Genomic DNA, 26,343 nt, shown 5'->3' with positions numbered 1-26,343 from the left:
CGCATCAGCGTGTCTGTGGGACACACATCAGCACGGACTGTGGGACACGCATCAGCATGTCTGAGGGACACGCATCAGCGTGTCTGTGGGACACATGTCAGTATAGACTATGGCACACGCATCAGCATGTTCTGGGGAACAGACGTCTGACAGGCACTGCAGATTGTTCTCTAAATTCTCTCCATTTCCTCTGTACTTCTGAGGATGTGTGGTTGTTTTCATTTTTACACACTGAGGTCAATAATTTGGCATTTTAAAACTTTGTAAATTTTCCCAAACTGGAGAACAAGGAAGCTCATCACACCTTTTTTGTTGGTGGTGGCAGTGGTGACTGGATATTTTCTTTTGTTTTCAAGAACGCAGCTTGCATCTCTCAGTTTCTGGTTCATATTTCTGCTCTACCTATTTGCTGTGGGCTTTGTTTCCTGGTGAGCAGGTGTTATCTGAACGGCTCAGATCCTTAGACTTGTTCCCCACTGGCATTTTTCTGATGCTGAGATTTCCTATTTATGATCATGTGTTAGAGAGGTCTTACACATTCTTTATAGAAGTCGTTGCTAAATATTTTGTAATTTCTTAATAGGTCACAGGTTGCCTTTCAGAATGCTGCTTTCTAGCTCCTCCCACGGAGTCAGAGCCCAGCCATTTATGCATTAGTCTTGCCTAGAATTCTCCAGCAAGTTCTGCAACTGTCCACCTTATTTGTATACAGCTGCTCTTAGATTCACTATCTACTTGAGCTGCGAGTCCTGAGAGTTACTTCTTCCTTTCTAGTCCTTAAATGGTGTGTGTTCTTGTCTCCCTACTTTGACTACACCGACTAGGACCCCAAACACAACACTGAATATGGACAGCGACAGCAGGAAGTCTTCCCTTTACAATTGTCGTTAAAGACCACGTGGCTTCCACTCATGACGAGGCACCTCTGGACCCATCAGGCGTCAATCTCTACATCCGAGTTGCTAGGATTTGTGTGTTGGGAGGGGGTTCAATCGTTCATCGGATGAATCACTGCCTGACTTTCCTCCTTCAATCTTGGAACTGCTGTTGACACCTGGCTGTGGCTAATGTTTCCTCCGCGGTTCTGCACTTCAGGACTGCAAACTTGTGCTGCAAGAGCTCTCTTGGTGGGAATCTCTCTCCAGATCCCTCGCCACTGCCAGGCTCGTCAGGGTCACTTTTTACATCTGGCAGGTACTCGGTGCACGTGGTACCGGGTTCCAAAAGGACACTTTTATACAGCTACGCAATGTACTTTGAACATGTCCAACCCCTATGCTTCAGAGTCTCCCTTTCTCGCCTATCACCCTCCTGTCTGTCTCCTTCATTTCCCGAGATAGATCTTTTCACGCCATGCATGCATACATGATTTATATATCAGTGTAAAATCTAGAACACACACATGAGAGAAAACACATGATATTTGTCTTTCGAGACTGACTTAATTTGATTAAGATGATAAACTCCAGTTGCATTCACATTCCTGAAAATGACATAATTTTGTTCTTTATGGCTGAATAAAATTCCATAATTCATATATAAATACATATATATACATACATACATACATACATATATATACTTTCTCCATTCCTCTGTTAACAGGTGGATTCCATAGCTTAGTCCCGGTGGATAACAAGGCCACCTTTATGCTGACTTTCCATTGCAAACCTCCACAGCCTGCGGGCTATACATATTGAGCCTTCTTACCATACACAGTGTAAGGAGCCAATAGATGTGCCCCTGGAACTCTTAGGAGAACAACAGCGCCCATGTTCTACAGTGGAAAGTTTTCCCATTCATAATTAAGATCCACATATTCAATTCCTTAGGCTGGTATACAAAACCTGTTTGGGAAGTGTGTGAACCGCAAAGGTCCTTCCTTTAAGCTAGGTTTGCGGTTCCTGAGCTGGGTCTCAAATACTCCCCAGGCCTGGGCTCCTGTATTTAAGGTGGAATGAACCCTCTGAAAGCTGGGTTCCCACCCCCTTCACCAGGGCAGGCAGAGAATCGGCTGGACACTCACTCTCCTGGCCTTCACTTCTCTCTGTGGATTCTCCCTTCGTTTCCTATAGTTTTAGTTTGAAAAGCAGGCATGTTTAATTTACCTGGAGTTTCTGGGGAGTGGCCAAATGTGTCAAATTTCTGTGAATCACACAGTTTTGTCAGAAATATTTCAGAGGTTTTTGTCTACTGTCCACTCAGTTTCTCTGAAAGGTGACATCTTAAGGAAGTCTGGCACAGGAACACACCCAGGGTGTCTCGCCACTCACACGGTTAAAGTATAGGGCATTACCGCCATCACAGGGCTCCCGCAAGCTTCCTTTAGTAGCTGTGCCTCCTCTCTCCCCTTTTCGTCTACCACTTGGCAATTACTAATCCGTGCTCCACTTCTAAAAGTTTAATCATTTTAAAAAAAAATATCCCATGAGCAGGATGAAGCCGAACTTTGGACTTGTTTTTTCAAAGGTCGTCTGAATCCCAGAGATTCACCCAGGTTGCGCAATACATCAATGATTCATTTCTTTTAATCCTTCATTTACCTTCAATCCCAGCAACTGGGAGGCAGAGGCAGGGGTATCTCTGTGAGTTCAAGGCCAGCCAGACCTACGCAGAGAAATCCTGTCTTGAAAAACCAAAAAGAAATAAAAAAGAAACTGTTTTTCAGAGTGACTAGACCAAGTTACACGCCCACCACCAAGAACCATCTAGTTCCCTGCATCCCTGGCGGATGCTCACCTGTCAACAGTTTCCTTCCATGATCGCTCTAGTCACTATGGTTTAGTTTGCAATAGCCAGCCATGCTGAGCCCCTTCCCATGTATCCACTGACTATCTCTGCATCCACTCGCTCATCCTTCCCTCATTTTCTGATTAGATTTTCTGCCCTAACAGTCGGTTTTTAAGGCTCACAGCCCACTGTTGCAAGTCGCCCCATCAATCATCTCATTTGTCACTCTGGCAAAGCCACCCTCTTGATTATGTCTTCATATGACATAAGCTAATTGGCTTACTCTGTTCCTGGTCTCCACTTGTCTCACCTACAGGGCCTGTGCTTTTCCATCTGAATTTTACAATAATCTCATCTCCATCCACACGCAAAAATAGTGTTTTTATTTTAAGAGAAACATAGTTAAACCTATACATCAATTTAGGAAAAATGATACATTTACCATATTGAGTCTGGCAACTTGTGGACAAACTATCTCTCCATGTATTTATATCTTTCATTTGTTTTCAAGATCCGTTACATTTTATTTACACATGTATATGGGAGGGGGAAAGTCAGCGGGAGCCAGAGAAGTCATTGGATCGCCAGGAGTCTGAGTTACAGGCACTTGTGAGCCATCTGCTGTGGGTGCCAGGAACTGAGCTTGTGGGCTCTGCAAAGGCAGCCGGTGCTCATAACCACTGAGCCATCCCTTCGCCCCACCCCCATCCTTCATGTCTGTCTTTAGTACTTCGCAGCCCTCTATATATGTTCAGATAGATTTATGCTTAGGTTTAGGATGATTTTAAATGATGTCATATTTTAAATTTTCGTGACTGTCCATTTGGTAAGAGAAACACTGTGGAATTTGTATGTTTATTCTGCATCCCAGACCTTGCGAAAGTCACTTTTTAGTTGCATAAATTGCTTCATCAACTCCTTGAGATTTTCTGTGTAGACAGCAATGTCCTCTGCAAGCAAAGGTCCTTCTTTCTTTCTTTGCTTTATTGGCTGCATAAAAGTGCAGCCTTCTGCTGAGAAACAGAGGGAAGAGCAGCCTCCCTCCCCCAAGGGCCTCATTCCTGATGTTAGGAGGAAACCACAGGGCTTGCTGCTAAGTCTCTGCTAGCTGCAGGCCTTTGGTGTTCTTTATCAAACTGAGGAAAGTCCCTTTTAGTCCTTTTTTCTCCAAGAGTTCTCTTAGAATAGATTGGGGTTGGCTTTTGTCAAATATTTTCTTTGCATCGACTGATATGACCCTATGTATGGTTTCTTTACCCTATTAAAATTACAATAACTGACTCTGGAAGATTGGGCCAGTCTTACTCACTCTGGAGACCAGGCTGGCCTCAAACTCAACAGAGATCTGTCTGCCTCTGCCTCCCCAGTGAGATTAAAGGTGTGTGCCAATACTGCCCAGCCCAGCCTTACAACCCTGGACTAAATTCATCTTGATGCACAATTCTCTTAAAGACTTGTGAACAATAATTGATCGTATTTAATTTATAACTTTTATATTTTATATTTATGGCCTATATTGGTCTATAGTTTTCTTTCTGTATATGCTTTTTCTGGTTTTGGTATTAGTTTTATATTTGATTCACAAAAAGAATTTTAATATATTATCTTTTCTTATTTTTTTTTTGGAAAACTTTCTACAAAAATGTTGCAAATTCTTCTCTCAATGTCTTACAGACTTTGCCTGGCTAGGTAAGAATATTTATATTAAAAATTCAAATTCTGTAATGGGGGGGGCTATCTCAATTGTCTATTTTATACTAAGAATATCTTTGGATTTGGAGAGCAGTGAAAGTTAAATTCTGATGCAATAGCCTGGGGTTGCCAGAAATGACTCAATTTTTTCTGCAGAACTCAAAACAGGCTGCCTGTGGTCAGCGAGGCTTCTGTTTTCAGTGGGCAACAGTGAGTGCAGAGACTCACGACTGGTCATGTGATAAGATAAGTGACATTTGAAAGCTCAGCCATAAAGGGGACATCTGCATCAGACCCTCCAGTGTGCAGGGCACATTGCAGAAGAGGGGCAGAGAGAACACACGAGCCAGAGGAAGGGGTGGGGCGCTGTGGAACGCTATCTTCCAGACACAGCATAGACATTACACTACAATGAACTCACAACTGCCGTGATTATTTGTGCAAGACCTGCACAAGATTGAGTCCATCTGGTGGGGGGGGGCAAGCACAAGGCATCATCCATCTGGGGGATCTATAGCCAGTTAATAGGTACCAGAGAGGGAAAGGCATCTTTGTCAGGGGTGCAGCCCCTGGTGAGGTATCCATGCCCCTATAAGCAATACTGATGACACTCATATGCCTGTCCAAAATGTCATGATTAAGCTCCTCATTATATCTGTCTGTCTGTCTGTCTATCTATCTATCTATCTATCTATCTATCTATCTATCTATCTATCTATCTATCTGCAAAAGTAAACATTAAAAACGAAGAGCAGGGACATCACAGCATGGAGTAGTTAGCCCCTAGCTTCCTTCCCCTACTGCAGCAGAAAGCTTTGAGGATGATAACAAACCCTGAAATCCTCTGAAAAAGCCAGATGGGAATCTCCTATTGCAGAAGCTTCCTGAAATATAAATGTGTGTATGTGTTTATATTCATAAATGTATATAAGTTTTAATGGAGTTACCCTATATGGGGGCAATGCCTCCCCAGACGTTATAGGCTATCAAACAAAAAGCCTAATGCCAGATGTAGCTCCCCTCTCTTTGTGTTGTTGGTCACTGGGATCCCAGAAACTCCCAAACAATACAGACTGTGGTCATTATCTGGGTTACCCTCTAGAATTGTTGGGATGGGTTAGAGAGAGCGAGAGAATTTCCCAGGAAGCAAAGAAGCAGGGCAAATGGACAAAAAGAAAGGAATCTATATGAATAGGGTTAGGGGTTGGGGCCATAACAAGCCAACAAAGACGTGAACAAAGAATTGGCTAATGAAAGAAGGGGCTTGAAGGGAATGTGTTTTCTAGTGAACGTCACAGGGGCATCTCTATGTTTTTAGGATGAATAAAGAATGGGATCTGAACTTCAGAGTTCTCAATCTGCGTCTGACCTCATGAAATGGTGTGGTAATACCTTCTAATTTCTCATGAGAAATTATATCTATACCATTGAATACCTGGGGAAATTATACCATTGCAGTTCAAAAATAAAATGAAGACCGTTTTAGATGCCTGGGAATCTCTTGGAGGAGGAAAAATTCCATAAAAACGAGACGGATGGATGCTGGCACTGGGCCAGCACAAGAGTGGGCGCAGGGGAGAGAGATCTAAGCAGCCAGACCCTGATGGCTGAAGTATTTGTTACTGGGAGATTTCAGCATGATTCCTCTCAATCATTCCCTTCAGCTTGATGCTCACTAGTGACCCCACCGGGCTTCTGTGTAAATCGTATTATAAGACGAGGTGTACTGGATAACACACATCAAGGAAACCGGGGACAAGAGAGCTCAGTGGACTGGGGTCAGAGATGGGCAGGGGATCAGATAAATCCCAAAGCCCTCCTAGGAGCCAGCTTGAACCATCTGCCAAGCCACAGGACACTGTCCCCTCCTCACAGCAGTATGGTCCCTTCCCTCTCCTGCCCACACCGTCAGCAGGAAAGCCAGAAGTCAAGCCATGCTTTGTTTATCCACATACAGCCCACTTAGGATGAAGAAGCCACAGCTCACAGGCTTCCTGAAAGGCATCACAGGGCAAGATTGGTTTCCAAGCAAGACCAGATTAATTTCAGGTGAATCAAGAATATATAAACATGTAAATATTTTGATTCTATGGTGAGGGGGAAATTATCATCCATTTAATATACTCTTCTAGATTCTTTTTTAACAAACGTGAGTACAGGACACATTTTTTTTTAAGGAAGACAATGGAGCAAATTCCACTTCTTTACCATTACGGCTATCATTAATTTAAAATTATTCATGTCGCCGGGCGGTGGTGGTGCACGCCTTTAATCCCAGCACTCTGGAGGCAGAGGCAGGCGGATCTCTGTGAGTTCGAGACCAGCCTGGTCTACAGAGCTAGTTCCAGGACAGGCTCCAAAGCCACAGAGAAACCCTGTCTCGAAAAACCAAAAATAAATAAATAAATAAATAAATAAATAAATAAATAAATAAATAAAATTATTCATGTCCCTCATATTTGGAGGTTACATAGAGACAGCCAAGCTGCCCCTTCAGCTTTCAAGTTGACCCTTCTCCCCTTAGTGACTGACCAGCAGTGGAGAGGAACTTATCCTTCACTATAGAAGTCATTGTCCTCTGACAAAGATCTCGGTAGGATTTATAACTCTATATTTATATAGGTACACCCTGATATTATAAGATACAACATGATTCTTCTGCACATCACAATGTATTTAGAGTAATAGAGCTTTACTTTCCCAACAAAGATGAAAGAAAACGGGGGGGGGGGGGATCAAGCATAACCCTGATTGTCACTAAACTAAGTTTGGTTTCAAGTCTGTATCCATTTACCTAAGCTGATATTCTATCAAAATTTCTTTAGATGAAACTACAATCATGCTCCAGCAGCCTTGCCGTGCCTCCTGGGTAGACCAATGTGTCCTCCTTCTCACTAACCGTTATACCACGGGAGCAGCTGCGCCCATCCAACACAGGGTCACGACTGTGCACCACCACTCCTGACTTTTCTGTGGGTTCCAGGGACCTGAACTCGGGTCCTTTGCTTGTGAAGCACACACTTTACCCCTTGTGTCGGCTCCCCAGTTCCTACATTACCTTCTTCATCCATGGTGCATTCACAGAAGAAAGTGATTTCAGCGGCAGCCTCGCAAGGACTGCCACCAAGATGACATAACATTTGTCCCCGAACCCTGATAATATCAAGTTGGCAACTGAACTTAACAGGCCTTCACTTTCTTGGGACCAAAGTGTCTGGTTTTCCTGAACCCTGTGACCACTATGCAAATAGGTCACAGTGTGACATACCAGGAAGTAGGTTTGTTCCCTTATAAATATGTTAACTTGAGATTGGCTGATGTTTATGGTAGATAGTAAGTCACCTTCACCGAACAGGACACTTCAGAGCCACAGCCCCTCCCCTTCTGTGTCACCCAGAGGCAGTGACACAGTCCCCCCAGGAGTGGCCAAGCCCCCACTGACCTTCCCGTCAGACACCTCCGCAGAGAATAGGAAGCTCCTCCGCCACAGGTCCGGGAACAGTCACTCCAGTCACCCCAAGCATCCCAGTTGCCATCTTTGTCTTCCTCGGAATGAGTGTTCCTTGAGGTCTGTACAGTGGGGGGGAATACAGCCAATTATAGGAGTCAATTATCACCTAAGTCTACTACAAAGCACTTTTTATTTTATCTACTAAAAGTAACTTTAAACTGTTTTAATTCTGGAGCTGTCGTCTCACGACGTAGCTCGAGCAGACACTGAGTTTATGTGTACCCCAGGCTGCTCTCTCCACCTCATCGCCTCCGTCTCCTAGGTACTAGTATTACAGATTATTTTATAAATAGATAAACTCTTGGTTGGGAGAAACTTGGCAGCAGTTAAGAGCACATGTTGCTCTCACAGAGAACCCAAGTCCGATGCCCAGTGCACACAGAGTAATTCATGACTGTTCATAACTCCAGTCCCCGGAGAGCCCATGCCCCTTCCGACCTCAGCAGGCACCAAGCACACATATGATCATAAACACACACACACACACACACACACACACACACACACAGGTGAAACACTCACACATAAAACAAAATGAATAATAAATCTAATAAAAAAGACTTTTTAGAAAAATCTGTAAATTCTTAAAATATGTCAGAATGAATTCCAGATATCTTAGAAATTTATATTAAAGCGCTGAAACCATAAAATGCCAAGAAAATTATATGCCATATAAACATTGATAGTCTTATGGTTAGCATAGGAGAGACTGTCTTATAATCTATTAGCAGAGGGAAGAAAGTAGAAAAGGCTGGTGTGTTTTGATTTCTTTAAAGTGAAAATACAAAACAGTTTCTGTCTTCGTACACAGCAGCGAAAGTACTGGAGCACGGGCTGTAAGAACGCACATCAAGCAGCCTCTGACCCTGAGAAAAATCACAAGAGGAATGGCATTGCTGGCTTTCCTTCACCCTTTGTCTGCAGCAAATGCCTAAGCCTTAGGAATCAGCATCGAGTCAGGTGATCTTTCCTGGGTGATGTTTTCAGTGGTTTTGAATTTTTTTTCTTTCTTTCCTTCCTTCCTTTTTTCCTTCCTTTTTTCCTTCCTTTCTTCCTTCCTTCCTTTCTTTCTTTCTTTCTTTCTTTCTTTCTTTCTTTCTTTCTTTCTTTCTTTCTTTCTTTCCTTGAAGTATTTTAGGTCAAAATACAATCATTAGATGACAATGACTTATTTAACATGGGCAAGTCTGCCTGTGGATAGACCGAGAGATGCCCAGAGAAAGAGCATGCTACGGTGAGAGAGTGGGAGGCTTTGGATGACTTAAGCAATATTCTGTGTTGTGTCTCCCTATTTCAAAGCATGTTTAAAAAGCTTATTTTTATGCTTAGTTGTATGCATCCCTGTGTCTGGGGTAGGGTAGTGCGTGCACTCACATGAATGCAGGCTACTTTGGAGGGCAGAAGGGAGGCATTAGATCACCTGAAGGGGGTGTCACAGGTGACTGTGGTCCTCCAGAATGGGTGCTAACAACTGAACCCCAGCCCTCTGAGAAACAGCAAGTCTGAGCCACCAACCCATCTCTCCAGCCCCTTCTACCGTATTCTAAAAGATAAAACACAAAATGTCTTCCTTAAAATCAAGCAGGTAAGCAAATGAACAAAACCCTGTCCTCTTGGAATGTGGAAATAAATGGTCAAGTCAGACAGGATTTAACAGGTAGGTCATAAGGCAGAGAGTGTAGAGAAACCAGGACATAGTAATGAATGACAGCATGTGCCTGAATTAGATATGGCTCAGGTTGCCCTGAGCCTTCAGGCAAGTTACATCATCATTCCCTTCCCAAAAAAGTTAAATTAAGAAGGGGATTGGTAGGGAAGACCTTCAAAACCAAAATGAAAAAAAAAATAATGACAGGGCGCAAAAAAGGTTTTCCAATAACTTTTACTTAAGTGCCCCCGGTCACCGGGTCTGACAGCTTCTACTAATAGCACAGTGAACAGCCCCATAGAACAGTACTGCAGCCTCAACAGAGAGACAGAAAGAATAAATATTTGGCGGCTGACCAAATCTGTCATCAGGAACGGGAGCTAATTAAACCCATACTATTGACTGTTCTAATTAAGAACACTGTTCGGGTCGATTTTCTGCCCTGAAAGTCATCAAACACAACCCTGTCTATAATATAGTATAAAATATAAAATTCCAATTCATAGAAAAATACAATTAGCAGTTTAATGCATTCATCTGGACCTCTCGGCGGGGTAAGTCCAGACCGTTTAGGCAAATGCTTAAACTATACACAGCTGAAACTGGCTTTTCATCCTGTCACTCGATCTACGAATTGGTCGAATGTGAAAAGTTGAAAAATATCATCATATATTTTTTAAGCGAAAGTTGAGAGCCCCCTGCAATATTGCTTTAATTTGTTTTTACTCCCGCCACCCCATCTGTTCCAGTTATAGTTAGACTTAGGTTTCTTTCCATAGCTCCTCCACCTTCACTTAGAGAAAACATTTTGATTCTAAAATAATTAAAACGGGCACATTATAAAATGAAAACATCTGGTTTCTCTGATTGGATCCGTCAGATTTTTTTTTCCTCTTAAGAAAACAGAAAGCAAACGGCATCTCAAGGCATCCTGGTGGTGTCCCCTTCTCTGTTAGGACGGTTGGGTTCCACAGACCCCAAAAGCATTTTCTGCCAACCACTGGTCCGTGTTCTTTCTTCCTAGCTACAAAGTAGCAACAATGTCCCTGATTTTAGCCACTTCTCTCTTTTGGTCTTCCTTTCCCAGAATTTCCATCCTTCTAAAGAATCCGACAATGAGCCCCACTCCTCTCCTCCATTACAGGGCTAATACCCCAAATGCCTTCTGCTCTTTCGTGACTGTGTTCAATCTCTGCACACAATTAAGGATGCAAATTTTGAATCTCAAAATGCAGTGTCTAGACTGTGGCATTATATCTAAAAGGAGCCTAAGCCAGGTATTGCCCCATGATCCATATTCCCATGTGTATGTGCATGTGTACTTGTGTGTGTGTGCGCGCACATGTGTGTGTGTGCGCAATGCACGTATGCACAGATGTGGAAACCAGATAATAATCTTGGATGTCATTTCTCAGGAGCAGTCCACTTTGATTTTTGATTCTAAAACAGGGTCTCATATCAGTTTGGAGCTCACTTCTTTGACAGAGCTGGCTCACCAGCCCAAGAGAACCATTTGTTTCAGCCTCCCCAGTGCTGGGATTACAAACACAGGTTATCATACCTGACTTTTCTTTTTCTTTTTTCCTCCTTTTGTTGGTTTTTCGAGACAGGGTTTCTCTGTAGCTTTGGAGCCTGTCCTGGACTAGCTCTTGTAGACCAGGCTGGCCTCGAACTCACAGAGATCCATCTGCCTCTGTCTCCTGAGTGCTGGGATTAAAGGCGTGCACCACCACCTCCTGGGCCCCCTGACTTTTCTATGTGGGTTCTCGGAACTGAACTAAGCTATTTCCTTAACCCATGCCAAATTTTTGATAAAGTTTCCCTCCATCCTCCCTTACTCTTTCTGTCTTTTCTTCCTTCCTTTTCTCCCTCTCCCCTCCCTCCCTCCTGCCTCCTTTTCTTCTTATTTCAGACACACCATTTATTGGAACCCCCTTTGCAGGCAGGATTACATAATGATTAAAGCTGTTATGATAAGCTTTTAACCTTCATAACACTCAGGTTAAACAGCTAGTCACCATCGTTCACACAATACTTAAAACACACAGGGGGAAAGGAAACCACACAGTGTCTCCGTGTAGCTGGTGGGTGTGTCACAAATGACAGCAACTGTTGTTCTTAAAAATAACATCAAAATAATGATGGCAGAGCCAACTCTCTAGGCAATGCTTGTGCAAGATTTAACATTAATCACCAATGAATCTCTTCTTGGTGCTTTTGGCTTGGGAGCTCAGTCTGCTGAGGTCTGTTTGGACCCTGATCCCAGCAACCATCTCTAAGCCATGCTCCTTGCTACAAGTAGCTTCCATGTGTCCCCCAAGTCACTGATAAGCATGCTAGATGTGGTTTCCGAACCCAACTGAATTCCGCTAATAACTATATCTGCTTTTCTACAACAAGAAGCAGTTCACGTTGCCCACTTATCAGAGAGACCTGTGAATATTAGCTTAATATTACTACTAAAATATGAAATAATATCAATTGCCATTGTCAAGAATCAAGCTGCAGAAGAGGGCTGTGGAGGATGGAGGGACAGTCACTCATGGGAACTGGGTAGGGCCTTACCAGGCTGTGTGGTGACCACCAGCCCCCTGAGAGAAGAGGTATGTGGTAGCCTCACTATGACCAGCCCAGTCCCTAAAACACAGTGGCCACAAAAACAGCTGGCTTCATGATAACCCAGACCAGGCAACTTTTGTTTACTAGTGGGTACCGTTTCTCCCAATTTCCCTTCGCAACATCACCTTAAACTGGCTTATGCGACTATTTAGACTCCGTGTGAACACTGCTTTGTAAGGCAAGTTGTTGAATGAACCCAATCAAAGTTTGATTCACCCAACATCACATTCATGCCTCCGTGGTAAGACCTAGACAAAGACCTGAGAATCGTGTCCTTCCCAGGGCAGCTGCTGTTCATGCACAAAGTGCCGTGGGCCAGTCCTTGGCTCAGCTTACATCCTCTCTAAACCCCATGGCCTGTCTGGTGAATATTCCCAGCAACATCTTCAGGAGAGCAACATTTTCGGAACCATATGTGTCCAAAGAATGATGGGGCCAAGGCAGAACCCCTTGGCCAACCCCCTCGGGCTAATCCTGTTTTCCTCGGTGTGACTTCTCACTGATAGTCCATTTCCTTTGTGACCAGAAATCCGGTCAAATTCAGGCACAGAACTACCGTCACTGACAGTTAGCATCCGGCGTGTTGGATCCACTCCATCTGCAGCTGTGAGCCACTGGACCACAACATTGTTTTGATATCTCAGTGACGCCTTTTGAGTTATCCACCACCCCCACCCCACCTTAAGCGCAAGTGGAGCTATACTTCTGGTTTTCCAAAGCCTGCCATCTTATCTTGGGGATCTTGCAAGGGATGCGTGTTCCTGGGTGGCATTTGTGGGCTCCCCGACATCGGCTGATTCCCTTATCCAGACAGACACCCAAGGTCAAGGTTCTGCCATGGCCCCAAGAGGACAGATATGGTTCCAGGTCCTCAAGCTGCTCTAAATGAACAGGAAGGGAGAGGGGTCAAGGGATTCGGGGGCGTGGCATTAATCCTTAAGTGTCGAGAAAAACAAATACATAAGCTATTTCCATGACCTTTGTTAGAGCAAGGTCAGTTCTTTTCCATAGAATGAGGCAACAGTTCTGTGGGAACCATACGCTCCATCATCTCCAATGGGACAGTCTGTGATGCACGTGAGCCCCTATTTTTACTTGTCTCTATTTCCTAACTGCTAATGAATTATAAACACTTTTCAATCAGCTAATTATTTGCCAATGACCGTTTTCTAGTATCATACAATGTGTGTGCCCACACAATAAAACATTCAACAGAATTTTTTTTTTTGTTTTGTTTTAAAGAGCAAAGAAAAACACCCAAGGAAAGCCTCTGAAAACACATCTTAAGGAACAGTGTGCACTTTGTGTCGTTTGCTCTAAACCATCGGGCTTAATGATTGCTTAGGAAATCATATTTTCCCAAGTAAAATTGCAGCTTGGGAATATGCTGGATGAAAAACAAGCCCCCAAGATATTGTTTACTCGTTATATAACCGGACTTGGCCAAAGCCTGGACTACGGCGGGGGTGGATGTGTTCACCATCTCATAAAGCCTTGAGTTTTGTTCGCTCTTCTTGGATCCCCGGGCATAAATAAAATCATAAACTATTTCCCTGACAAGTTCTCAAGTCTCCGACTTCTACTGAATAGCCCTGTTCTGCTGGTCTAGCTCAAACAAGAGTAATTAAACACAGGCTGCACATCTAAGGCCACTTATTGGAAACGCCATATTAGCAGCTCCATGTTAAACACAACTCCGAATGAAATGGGTTCCAGTGGGAGATTACTTCCCAGGCATCAAATAAACGTTCATTCCAATGTTCCCACACAGGTTATTTGAGGAGATCTCAAGCCACTCAGATTCTGTTAACAGTAGATACATTCTTTCAGGTTAATACCACCTTCAGGTCTTGAGCAACAAACCTTTAAAATTATGAATGGGGCAGATGCCATAAAAATGTCAGTCAAGTTGTCATGGAGATCAACAATTTAATTCAACCAGGTTTATTAAACACTAATATATCTAAAGCCATGTGCTAGGTACCGGCGATAAATTCCCAGGACTCTGACACTTACCCTTCCTTGCCCAGTCCATACTCCTCTCTGCTAAGACTCACTGGCTGGAAAGCCAACAGCCTAGGGACTTTTCCTAGCCAATCTTGGTCCCTGGTCATTTTTACCACCATAAGAGAACTTCTTTTTCCCCAATTCACTGGGACATATTTTATGCTAATAAGCATCTGCCTAAAAAAAAAAAAAAAAAAAAAAGCATCTGCCTGTCAGACACACCTTACTCTGTAGCTTCATATCTCATGGTTCCTGTCCAAGCTGCGTCTAAAACTCCAGACAGAGTTCCTATTACTTCCCCAATAGAATTGTATTGGTCAAATCCTCTCTCTCTCTCTCCTCTCTCTCTCTCTCTCTCTCTCTCTCTCTCTCTCTCTCTCTCTCTCTCTCTCTCTCTCTCTCTCTGTGTATATGTGTGTATGTATGTGCTTATCTCTGTGTGTGGTGTGTCTATGTGTGTGGGATGTGTGTGTGTGTCATGTGTATATATGTTAATCTCTGTGTGTGTGTAGTGTGTGCATGGTGTGAGTGTGTCTGTGTGTGTACTTGTTCATGTGAGTGTGAGCCAATGTGCTTGACTAAGGAACCCAACAGGTATCCTCATGCTTGAGTGGTGGGCACTTTATTTACTGAGGCTTCTTTGGAGCCCCTTGAGGGGCATTTTATTCTATGGGTTTATATATTGATATATTTTTGAAGTATTAGCATTTGTTTTTGCAGCACTTGAGATCAAACTCACAGTCTCAGGCATGGGAGGCAAGGCGAGTGCTTTGCCACTGAATAACACCCTTAGCCCCTGGGGAACATTTTCTAAAACAAGTCTTTGAGTGGACATGGTACAGAGAAGCCATGAGACCTGGGCAGCAGTTTGAGCTAGTGTGAGCCAAACTCTAATAATCTCAGGATTTTCATCTCCATCTTTCTGTGTAAAGAGCGATGGGGAGGGAAGGTAAGGCTTTTGGTGAGAAAATACAGCCAGAGAAACAGAGAGAGAGACAGAGAGAGGGGGACACACACACACACACACAGACACAGAGACAGAGAGACAGAGAGAGACAGAGAGAGACAGAGAGAGACAGAGAGAGACAGAGACAGAGAGACAGAGAGAGACAGAGAGAGACAGAGACAGAGAGACAGAGAGAGACAGAGAGACAGAGAGAGACAGAGAGAGACAGAGAGAGACAGAGAGACAGAGAGAGACAGAGAGACAGAGAGAGACAGAGAGAAAGGCAGAGAGAGAGACAGAGAGAGGGGGGCACACACACACACAGAGACACAGAGAGAGAGAGACAGAGAGACAGAGAGAGACAGAGAGACAGAGAGAGAGACAGAGAGAAAGGCAGAGAGAGGCAGAGACACACAGAAAGACACAGAGACACAGAAAGAGACAGAGAAACAGAAACAGAAGATAGACACAGACAGAGAGAACAGGCATTTCTCTCTTTCCCCTCCAATCACTTGTAATGTTCCCCACTGGCACGAGAGAACTGAGGCAGTACATGGTGACCATACCCTGGCCAGTGCAGAAGGGCGGTGAGCTTCTACCATGCTTGCATGCTCATTCATGGAAAGCTTCCACCAATGCTTGCACATTCATTCATCAGCTCACTGGAAATTTGCAGAGCAGAGGCAAGACTTCAGCAGACTGTGCTTTGGAGAAATTCTTCTGGCAGGCAGGAGTGTGAGGAGGGATGGAGAACCTTCACTGAAACACTGCATGCAGGAGTCCCAGCGCCCGTGTTTGTCACATCATTTATCCCAAGGAGGAGGGCACAGAGGTGACACCTGAAGGCACTGGGATCAACGGGACCAACAATGGCTGCTGTGGGAGCACATTCTGCTTCTTCAGCCAATAGCCTTTAAGATACCAGCCCACTTGGGCATGGTCTCTTATACTTTAAAAGGCAGCGGGAACCATGCACCCGCTCTCTTGCTTCCGGCTCCTGTTCCAGCTGCTGGACTCTGTTCCTGTTTGCACTCAGAGGACTATTGTTTAGAATGGTGGTCTGTAAGTTTTCCCCTTAAATAAAGAACCCTTTTATTATCCTAATTCTGAACTGCTGTGAGGTTGTTTTATGGCATCAAACGGTAAGTTACTATACCCAGGGGATAGGAGATGCCAGGCCGATTCCCAGGTGTCTGTGTTAAGTTGCACATGGCAATCTCATTTCAAGCGTCATAACCACTCTCAAGCCCACCCCTGCAGTAAGATTCTAGTGCCCATCTGCATAAAATGAAAGTGGCTATATCAATAATGGCTAAAAAGAAGAGCACAAATAGGAAACATCCCTGCAGCTCTAACTTCCTTAATTATAACGGCACAGCCTACCAAAGGTGATTGTGTGCATACATTTGTGTTGTGGAGGTCAGAGGTTAACCTCAAGTGTCATTCTCTGAGGTACAGTCTACCTGGTTCTTCAGCTACAGTCTCTCACTGACCTGAAAGTCAAACAGGCTAAGTTATTTGTAAGGAAAGAGCTGTACTGATTGAGTCACTTCCCCAGCCCCTAAAGAATTTAACAAAAAAAGAATTATTTGGCCAAGACTTAAACATACAAAGACTTCATACAAAAATCAAAATTTCTGACTTCTGATGAAAAACGAAAAACTGTAAGATTCACATTACCACACGATAATGATACTTGTACTGGGTGGTTCTGTGTGTCAACTTGACACAAGCTAGAGTCATCAGAGGAAGGAGCCTCAGCTGAGGAAAGGCCTCCTTGAGATCAGTGGGGGAGGATCCAGCCAATGGTGTGTGGTGCCATTCCTGGGCTGCTGTTCCTAGGTTCTATAAGAAAGCAGGCTGAGCAAGTCAGGGGAAGCAAGCCAGTAAGCAGCACCCCTCTATGGTCTCTGCATCAGCTCCTGCCTCCAGGATCCTGCCCTGTTTGAGTTCCTGTCCTGCCTTCCTTTAGTGATGAACAGCAATGCTGAAGTGTAAGCCAAATAAACCTCTCCTCCCCAACTGGCTCTTTGGTTATGGCATCATTTCGTTGCAGCAACAGAAACCCTAACTTAGACAATACTGCTAAAGGAAACAAGTGTGGCCACTCAACTCTAATGGGCAAAGCAGCATCTCTCCAGCCATCCGGTTTGCAGTGAAGGCCTCAGGCTACTATTTCTCATCCACTCAGGATGACTACTGGAAAACAACACACTGTGAGAAAGGAATGAGCAAGACCAGACAACAGTGAAAACAGCAGCGTGTGGAGGGATTAGACCCCCGCATCATTGCTGGTGGGAATATAAAGTGGTACAGTCATCGTGGGAAACAGTATGGCAGTTGCGCAATAGAGTGTGTGTTCATCGTAAGACTCAGTAATTCTCCTTCCGAGTACATATCTCCCCAAAAATTGTACACGTGGACTCAGGGAGCTGGATGCCCATCTCTGCTGCCAAAGTATTTACAGTAGTCAGAGAAGGGAAAACCAAATGTCTACCAACAAGAGAACAAATAAGATAGGAATGTATATTTGCACATATTATTCAATATAGAGAAAGAATAGAATTCTGAAACATGCCACAGCATAGATGAAATTGAAATCATTATACAAAAGAAGTCTGCCATAAAAGAAATATGTCTATTTATGAAGCACCCAAATCATTCCACCCACAGGCACCAGGTGAGGGCTGACTGCCAGGAGCTGGAGCGAGCAGAGAACGGTTAAAAATGCTAAGTGTTGTCATGTATGTTCTAACACACAGGGAGACAGAGACTAGGGCAGAGACAGAAAGACGGACAGACGACACAGGCAGAACACCATTCTCAAATGTAGAAAGGAAAAGCCTCGGGAAATGGAAACTTTCCTTTTAAAGTTGGTGATGAATTCCAATCAACCAAAAGACGATGCAAAACTTTGGAAAAACAGGATTGTAAAAGTCAAGGAGAAGGAACTGCAGTGAGCGCTTGATCCACTTCAGTCCAGAGCCCCCCTCAAGCCACAGGGCTGCCTGAGAGGGCTGTAGCGGACAGCACACACTCCAGCAAACTATCCCCTCTGGTGTGGCTGATAAACACAGGAAGGAGAACGGGAAAGAGCTGTAAGGACGGTGTGCAATATTATCTAAGATTTCAACATCACTTTCTAAAACTCCATACTCCTAATGCTGTGTGACCTTTGGTCATATATGTAGAAATACCACTGAGAAACGAAGTTGTTCTGCTATGGTTTTTAGTTCTGCAGGTCCCTCGTTTTCTCTTTGTGTCCGTTAAATTCGCATAATATCAGGCTGGAGAGATAGCCCAGTGGCTATAAGCACCTGCTGCTCTTCTGGATGACCAGGGTTTAGTTCCCAGCATCCACACCAGGAGGCTCAAAACCATCTGTACGTCTAACTCTGAGGGAATCCACAGCCCTCTTTTTCACCTCCGAGGGTACCTGCACTCAACTGCACATATCCGCACAGGGACACGCACATATGCACATCATTATTTTATAGCAAATTAAATTAAATACTCTTCACTTAAAATGACCCTCATAGCATGACAGCATTTTCATGGCACTGTGCCCGTGTACTTAACCCTGTTCAAAAAATCCTATCCACGAATATGCAAGAAAATGTTCAGAGTGTTGCCATGTAAGTTCTGGTTATTTCTGGAGATGGATGAGGAGTGGGTTTGTGGTTTTCGTTGTAGCCTTTCTGAACTGCTGGATTTATTAACTAACAAGTGCTATGCTTTCAAACTTATTATCCTAATATATAAATCAGTCCAGCTTGGGCCCAAGAAACAGCATCCATGATATCTTCCAAATCCTGGGCAAGGCAAGGTCTGTCTGGCAAACACTGGTCAAGAATTTGGCCCTGGTGGCTGGCGCCCTTAAGAGCATTTATGGAAACTGCCTTAGGCCATCTCAAGCCCAGTTGTACACTCCAGCCAGATATTTCAGATGGTTAGCTTCCAGCCCCACGGGTATCCATGATGTTCTAGAATGTTGCTTTTCAGCTGGACTTTGCAAGTCGTGTGGAACACTTAGTAATGTTTGGAGACATTTTGGGGTTTTGCAACCGGGGCAAGGGAGACTGGGACTAAAATGTTACCACATTCCAGTCCCTAGGGCAGCCTGAACAGCTACGAAGTATCTAATCTAAAGAGTGGCCTGGGGAGGAAACCATTCTAGAAGGATGCTGGTCACGTGACTAATCCTCTTTGCTCTCACAACGATTTATAACAATTCACGCGAAAACGGTTATTTTCTAAGCCGCTGTAACAGCCACACATCAGGAGTACTTGCCGCACTCAGATGGATTTTGCCTTCACTCTGCTCAGCACCATGGACGAAAAGAGGATCCCTGCAGAAACCCGACACCTCCCATCCTCAGACAGACTCTGTCGAATGCTCTTGGTGCACACTCGCCCATTAAAAACCACAGGACAGCCTTATGGAGCTCATAATCCCAGCATACCCTAAACCACATTCAAGTCCCTTGTATTTGACAATCCACAGGGGGCTCTTCTTTCTCAGGAGTGGGGGGAAACACAGGCAGAGTCTTCCCAGTTTCACAATACCAAGGTTTTAGGAAAAGCTTCTTTTTAGACTTTTCTTCGTGATTTGTTTTCATTCATGGTTAGCCATTTTCACATAGAAAAACACAGGATTTGTGCCAACGGCTCATCAAGAACATTACCCAGACCACAGGCGAGGGGCATCGGCTTTAAACAAATTCCCTCAAGAAATATTATTTGACAGTTAGCAAAGTGAGTTATGAAAGAAGCCAGCACGCCGTTTCCATCCCTGGCCTCTCTCTGCACATGCTGGGTCACTGCTAGGTGGAGTGTTACCCTAGGTGAAGAGAGAAAGCTGGCACAGGGAGCTCTGCATACCTGAGACCAGAGCACAAGGTCAGGAAGAGCCAACACAAAACCCCGCATCTTAACAAAAATGTTCCATGAGTCTCCCGGGTTAGAAAGCCAGTGTCGACCACCAGGTGGAGAGGGTTCAGAGTCATCAAGGCTTCGGCAGGGTCTTTTGAGTTAAGCAAAGTTAAAGTTCCCTTTCCCCCTCAGTAACATTCCCCAGATGCCATTTAGTCACTGCCCTCAAAAAATCTGGTTAAATAATTGGAAGGCAGGGGAAACATGCACTGAGCACTAAAGGAAAGGGAAAGGAAGCCATCCTCAGCCTGGTTACTTGGGGGGATGGTTGGCAGATACAAGACTATCTTGATAGAGGAGTCAGACTACGGCAGACCTCACCCGAGAATGGATGACCACACAGCATACAGTGTGGGAGGGCAGAGAGAAAATGTTCCACGTTAGAGACAACAGATGTGGATTCGGTCCACCTTGGCCAAAGGTCAGAGAGTTCAGGCCTATTCTTGCTCCTTCAAGGTTACTGACAGGAGGTTTGACCCAGGGTGTGGCTACTAACAGGATGTTTTGACCTAGGGCGTGGGTACCTCAGAGGATGATCACTTTGTTTGTTCCTTGCATTTTGGTAGAGAGGTCTTCTCTCTTCGCCCTCCTCTCTGGATTGGGGATATAAAGCCTATGGCAAACATACACGGGGGGATTCAGTATCCACTGGGTTGCCCTCCCGACTCTATCCTGTGTCTGTGTCTTTTCTTTTGTAGCTCTGTCTTTTTCTGCCTAACATTTCTGATCCACACTCCCCAGCCCTAGAATGTATGAACCCAACGAGGCCGGACCCCAACAGATGGTGCCCAATGTGGGGCCTGTGACAGTTATATAAGCACCCATGGATTGGATACAGTCACCTAAGAGTGTGGAGACCAGACAGTGGTGTCTGGGTAGTTTGACCTTTATCCATCCTCATCAGTTGACCTTGAACTTACAGTCATCACGTGTGAAGCACTTGTGGGCAATGGCCACTGTGCTTGGCAATGAAAACCTAGAAACGTCTATGATGAAAGAAAGTTCCATTGGAACCATGGCAACAGTCACTGTTAGAAAAATGGCCCCATGTGCCTGGGTCTGAAAAAGCATGGAATAAAACCAGACTCACTGAACATAGCGGACAATGAGGACTACTGAGAACTCAAGAACAATGGCAATGGGTTTTTGATCCTACTGCATGTACTGGCTTTGGGGGAGCCTAGGCAGTTTGGATGCTCACCTTACTAGACCTGGATGGAGGTCGGTGGTCCTTGGACTTCCCACAGGGCAGAGAACCCTGATTGCTCTTCAGGCTGATGAGGGAGGGGGACTTTACTGGGGGAAGGGGAGGGAAATGGGAGGTGGTAGCGGGGAGGAGGCAGAAATCTTTAATAAATTAATAAATAAAAAAATTTAAAAAAAAAGAAAAATGCCCCCAAAGTTGAAAGCCAAGCCAAGAAAAGAGACTTTACAAGTATGTAATTGTGCATATTTATATAAGCACAGAACATGGGAAAATGTAATATAGCTGCATATTAAATTAATAATTTTCAATTATACGTTTAGTAAACATTGAAAATACCCAGTACAGAAAGGTTTAAAGGAGCATCAAAAATTTCAAGGGCAACAGAGAAAAAAAATGCAAGCAAAATGTGTTCTATACAATACAATATCAAAAAATAAAGAAAACGATGGGAATTGATTAAAAAATAAACATAATAAAAAGGATTCAAAATTAAGGAAATTAGAAGAAACACAAAGACAACAGGACATGGGTTCTTTTCCAAATGTTTATAGCACTGTGCTCTGTGTTGTTGGCTCCATTTTCTACAATGTGATTTTGCTCTTCTTGCTTCTGATAAAGTCTAAACCTTTTTATCGCACCATCTGTTTACATCCTCTCCTTTATTTTATTTATTTACTGGGACACACTATTTGTCCATCTTTATGGGGTACATTATGGTAACCCAATACATGCGTACAACGCGTGCTAAGCATCTCCATCTCTTCAATAATTACTAATTTTTATGGGCTAGGGATTCTATACTCTTCTGGTCATTTTGAAATACATCATCTCACGTTGTTGTTTCAGATAATCGATGTTTTCTTCGATTTCATTAACAGCCAAAACAAATGATAATTAGAATCCACAGGCTTCCAGCCCCTTCAAAACTTCATTTCTTTCACTGTGTTTTTTTAATAAGATGCAGAATATCTTCACATTTCTACTGTTATTATTAATGAATTGTATTCCCTACAGAAGGAGAAATCTACTCCAGGCTTTTAATTGTTCCCCAGATATTAAAGATCCTTACTGAAAGGCTGGATTCTTACTCCTCACCTGGGCCCCCTCTGCAATTTCTTTATCCCTTGGATTAGTGATTAACCAGGAATACATATTGAATCACAACGGAAGCCATTCTTGAAAGAAGGATCATCTCTGCAGTTTCTCCTCTGTGTTTATTGGCATTGCCTCCCTAATGTCTGAGGCTTCTGCACGTACTTCCTGTTGAGAGCAGTCTCCACGCCCTGTGTAGTTAATTTCCCCAGCAGCCGCCCACCTTCTTAGAAAAGACCCAAGCACACTGTCAGAACTCTTCTACGGAGTAAAGCACAAACACCCCCAAGAGTGTGTGTGATGCCTTCCCCATGCTCCTGATTCAGCTAGACAGTTCTTCTACTTAACGTTGGCCAGCAATGCGCCAGAAGGAACTGTGTCTGTCTCTGTCATGGAGACTTAACCTCAAAACCACAGTACGTTTGGCCTTGCCTTTAATCTGTGTATGACTCCAACACGTCGATAAGTCAATAAGCTTTTGCCTCTTTTGGGCCATCATAAAATAATTGCCAGATTCTTAGAAGCCTTAAAATTGCGTTCATCCACTGAAGCCACAATCCAAGGTCATCCAGCTAACACTAAGTCTCCACCCTGAAATTGGCATCTCCATCGTCACTTCCTCAGAGAAACTCATCTCAATTAGAGGGAAGACTATGTGACCATCCAGCTCACATCGTTCTCACTGACTACCTGCAAGCGTCATGAAGTTTGGCCTTTTGTCTGGTTTCCCTAGGACATTTCCAGAAATTAACGCAACGTTGGACATAAATTTCTGGTGAAAATATTTATAAAATGGAGGCATGGAGTCAAATTTAATGAGCAAACACAACTGTAGAGTTAAGACTTTGGGTAATACGTGGATTTGGGGAAAGTCATCTTCTGGTCAATAAGACCAGGGTATAAAACTTTTCTGATACAGAAAATTTTCCCTATGAATCATTTTTAGTTTGTTAATATGTCTTTAATTGAAATAAAATTACATCATTCTCCTTCCTCCCTTCCATCCCTCCAGGCCTTTCTAGCTACTCACCCTGGAACCCCTCTGGGGGCCCTCTCTCAAGCTGATAGCATCTTTTTCTCTGATTGTCATTATTACTCACATACATAAGTGACACGTGGATGCACAAGCATAGAAACACAACTTGCCGAGCCTGTTTTTGTTGTGTGTGTCTGTCCCAGCAAGTACATCAACATCACAGCTCCCGTGTCTAAGACTCAGGGGATGTTGAAGAAGAGGAGGTAGAAAGATTGTGCGAAAAGGAGACGACCAGGAAGTCTGCTGCAAAACAGTCTCTCCTAGAAACTGCTGCGTGGGGAATGGCGGCAATCGCGACAGACGTGCTGATGTAGAAGGGGGAGACTTTCTCCTAGTCCCAACCCTAGACAAAGAACTCCAGGCAATTAATGACTACTTGGGATAGGTCTTCAGCCTTTCTCTGGGATGAGCCCCTTTATTGGATGTCTAATGCAGAGCCGTCAGCACTGACATCGTATACAAATCCTCGTCAAACGGAAAATGACCAGCGTTCTGGGGAATCAGCTTACCTCCCTTACTTTTCGTCTCGATTTTGTTTTTGGTCCCAAGTTAGCTTTGCGTTGCGGACTTGACACCACACCACAGCACAGAAGTCACGGACGAGAAAATGTGGACCTTGCTTTAGTCTTGACGCGTCTGGCCGCACACTGGCTCATCTCTTCATTGCCAGTGTTAATCCCCCTTTCATTGCTCTCTAAGCAGAAGCTTAGGGGAAGACATTCCATCGCTGAGCAGTCAGGAAAGCCAATTCTGTCTTCTCTGTAGCTGGGCTGAGTTACCGGATATGTTGTAATTGATTAAGAAACAAAACCCTCAGGCTTGTAATAGCTGATACACGATTCTGGTTCAGCTTGAATCCATAATCCACTGGCTACAGACTTTATGTGGAAATATAGGGAATTGGAAGGCCATGAGAGCGAAGGAATCAATTAACATCCAAACATCCAAACCAAAGTTTCCAGAAGTCTGGTTTTACAGTAACCCGGACTTCAACATCTTTCCTGAGGACACAGTTTGAGGAATGTAAATGAGCAGATAGCTTTAGCATAAAGTCACAAATCGTTAGAACTAGATAGGGACTTTAGTTAATCGTTTTTACAGACGGTAAACCAGGTCCAAGAAGAAGAGCTTGGATGGGACCTTGCTTATTGCAACTTGCAGTCCAGGGCTCTTTCTATCAGCTGCAGTACCCGCCCCCCCACTCCTCTCTTTCTCTCATCCTTCTCTTTTTCCCTAGTACTAGGAACTGAACCAAAGATAAGGATTCATCACCGGACTACATCTCTAGCCCACCTTCCACTTTCAGGCAGAGTTAACCAGGCTGACCTTTGAACTCACCCAAAGCAAAACTTGGACCTGCAATCTTTCTGCTTCAGCCTCCTGGGCAGCCAGGTTAACAGCCTTGCTCACCAGGCCTGGCTTCAATAATCACTTTCTTTACTCTTTAGGAGTCTCTGTCCCTTACACTTCTTGTACTTCCTGTTCTCAACTACAAGCCTAATCCAGGTCCTTCCCTCTAGAATACAATTCAAACTCATCACACCTACAAGATGCTCAAACTACTTAGTACGTTCTGATGGCCACAGGATGAAGTTCACAGACGTTTAGTTGGCAATCAAGATCCTCTACCTTCTGCTTCCTACAAATGTCTGCACTATCCTTGCTTACCTACGGACACCAAAGCCACTGCACCCCAGCTATCCTGTCCCTTGATGCCCATCATGATGGCTGGGCATGCGTTAGCTCATCTCATTCTCCAAATGGCACAGCATGGAAGCTTCTTCAAGAGCATTCTTGACTTGGCTGTGAAAGGCTGTTATCAAATAGGCTTCAGCTGTCTGCCATTTGTTGGAATTAAGTCAGCTGCTAGAGGCGTTTCTCTTACGGTTAACACTCTGGTCCAACAGAAAACCTAAGATCCAATGGCCCTCCAGAAGGGGTCATTTCAGCTACTGCCAAGAAACAGTGGAGCACATAGTGACTGACTCTTCTCTTATACTGGGCTACATTCAGTAGCAACTCAATGTGGAGCTGTAAGGACCCAGCTATATCAGTCCAGATAAGGGCAACTTTGTGGGCCACTTGCTTAAATGTAGACAGAGACCACTTGTTCATTTCCTGGCCGCCTAGACGCGCATAATCACACAGAAACTATATTAATCTCAATACTGTCTGGCCAATAGCTTATGCACATTTCTAGCTAACTCTTACATCTTAAAGTAACCTATTTCTATTATTCTGTGTATCACCACAAGGCTGTAGTGGTGGTGATATTGTGGATGGCTGTTATATTTCTAAAAGACATTCACGCAAAGGTCATACTCAATATATCCAAACATAGTAGCATAACATGGTGAATTATAAAATGCAGACCAGCATCTCTGGAACAGAACAGTTCTGGCTGTTTTCTGGTGGGGGAGTCGGGAAAGTATTCAAATGCTTGTGGAGCATTAGAAAGGGAGGAATGGGAACGTGACCTCTACCTGACACTGTTTCTGAACTCAATGAATCTTGGCCCCTTGATTTGCGCAGCCTTCAGAGTCAGTCTCTTGAAATCTAAAATAGGTCAAGCTCCACTTAGCCTCAGTTTTGCTGTACTTGAGCTACCCTCAAAATGCTTTAAGTTTGTTGTCAAATGACTGCCACAACTGAGAAGGATTGGCTTCTGACTCAGACAGGACTCTGAAATAATAGCTTTACACACCCCCATTCTCAAACAGGACTCTGAAAGAATGGATTTACACACCACCAGTCTCAAACAGAACTCTTAAAGGATGGATTTACACACCACCATTCTAGACGGGACTCTGGATGGATGGATTTACACACCACCATTCTAGACGGGACTCTGAACAAATGGATTTACACACCACCATTCTAGATGGGACTCTGAACGGCTGGATTTACACACCACCATTCTAGA

The 26,343-nt window shown here is 44.0% G+C and overlaps 1 protein-coding gene across 1 annotated transcript in view; it reads right to left on the bottom strand.

The window, feature by feature from the left end:
* Positions 1-26,343, bottom strand: part of Adamtsl3 (ADAMTS like 3) — a 226,202-nt gene that overhangs the window by 140,242 nt on the left and 59,617 nt on the right. The window contains exon 4 of the mRNA XM_005357679.3: positions 7,865-7,992. Within this exon, the coding sequence (XP_005357736.1) occupies positions 7,865-7,992 (128 nt within the window). The remainder of the gene's footprint in view (positions 1-7,864; positions 7,993-26,343) is intronic.

The sequence above is a fragment of the Microtus ochrogaster genome, chromosome 22 (assembly GCF_000317375.1).
Source record: "Microtus ochrogaster isolate Prairie Vole_2 chromosome 22, MicOch1.0, whole genome shotgun sequence".
Classification (NCBI taxonomy): domain Eukaryota; kingdom Metazoa; phylum Chordata; class Mammalia; order Rodentia; family Cricetidae; genus Microtus; species Microtus ochrogaster.
This window is presented reverse-complemented; position numbering and strand designations above follow the sequence as displayed.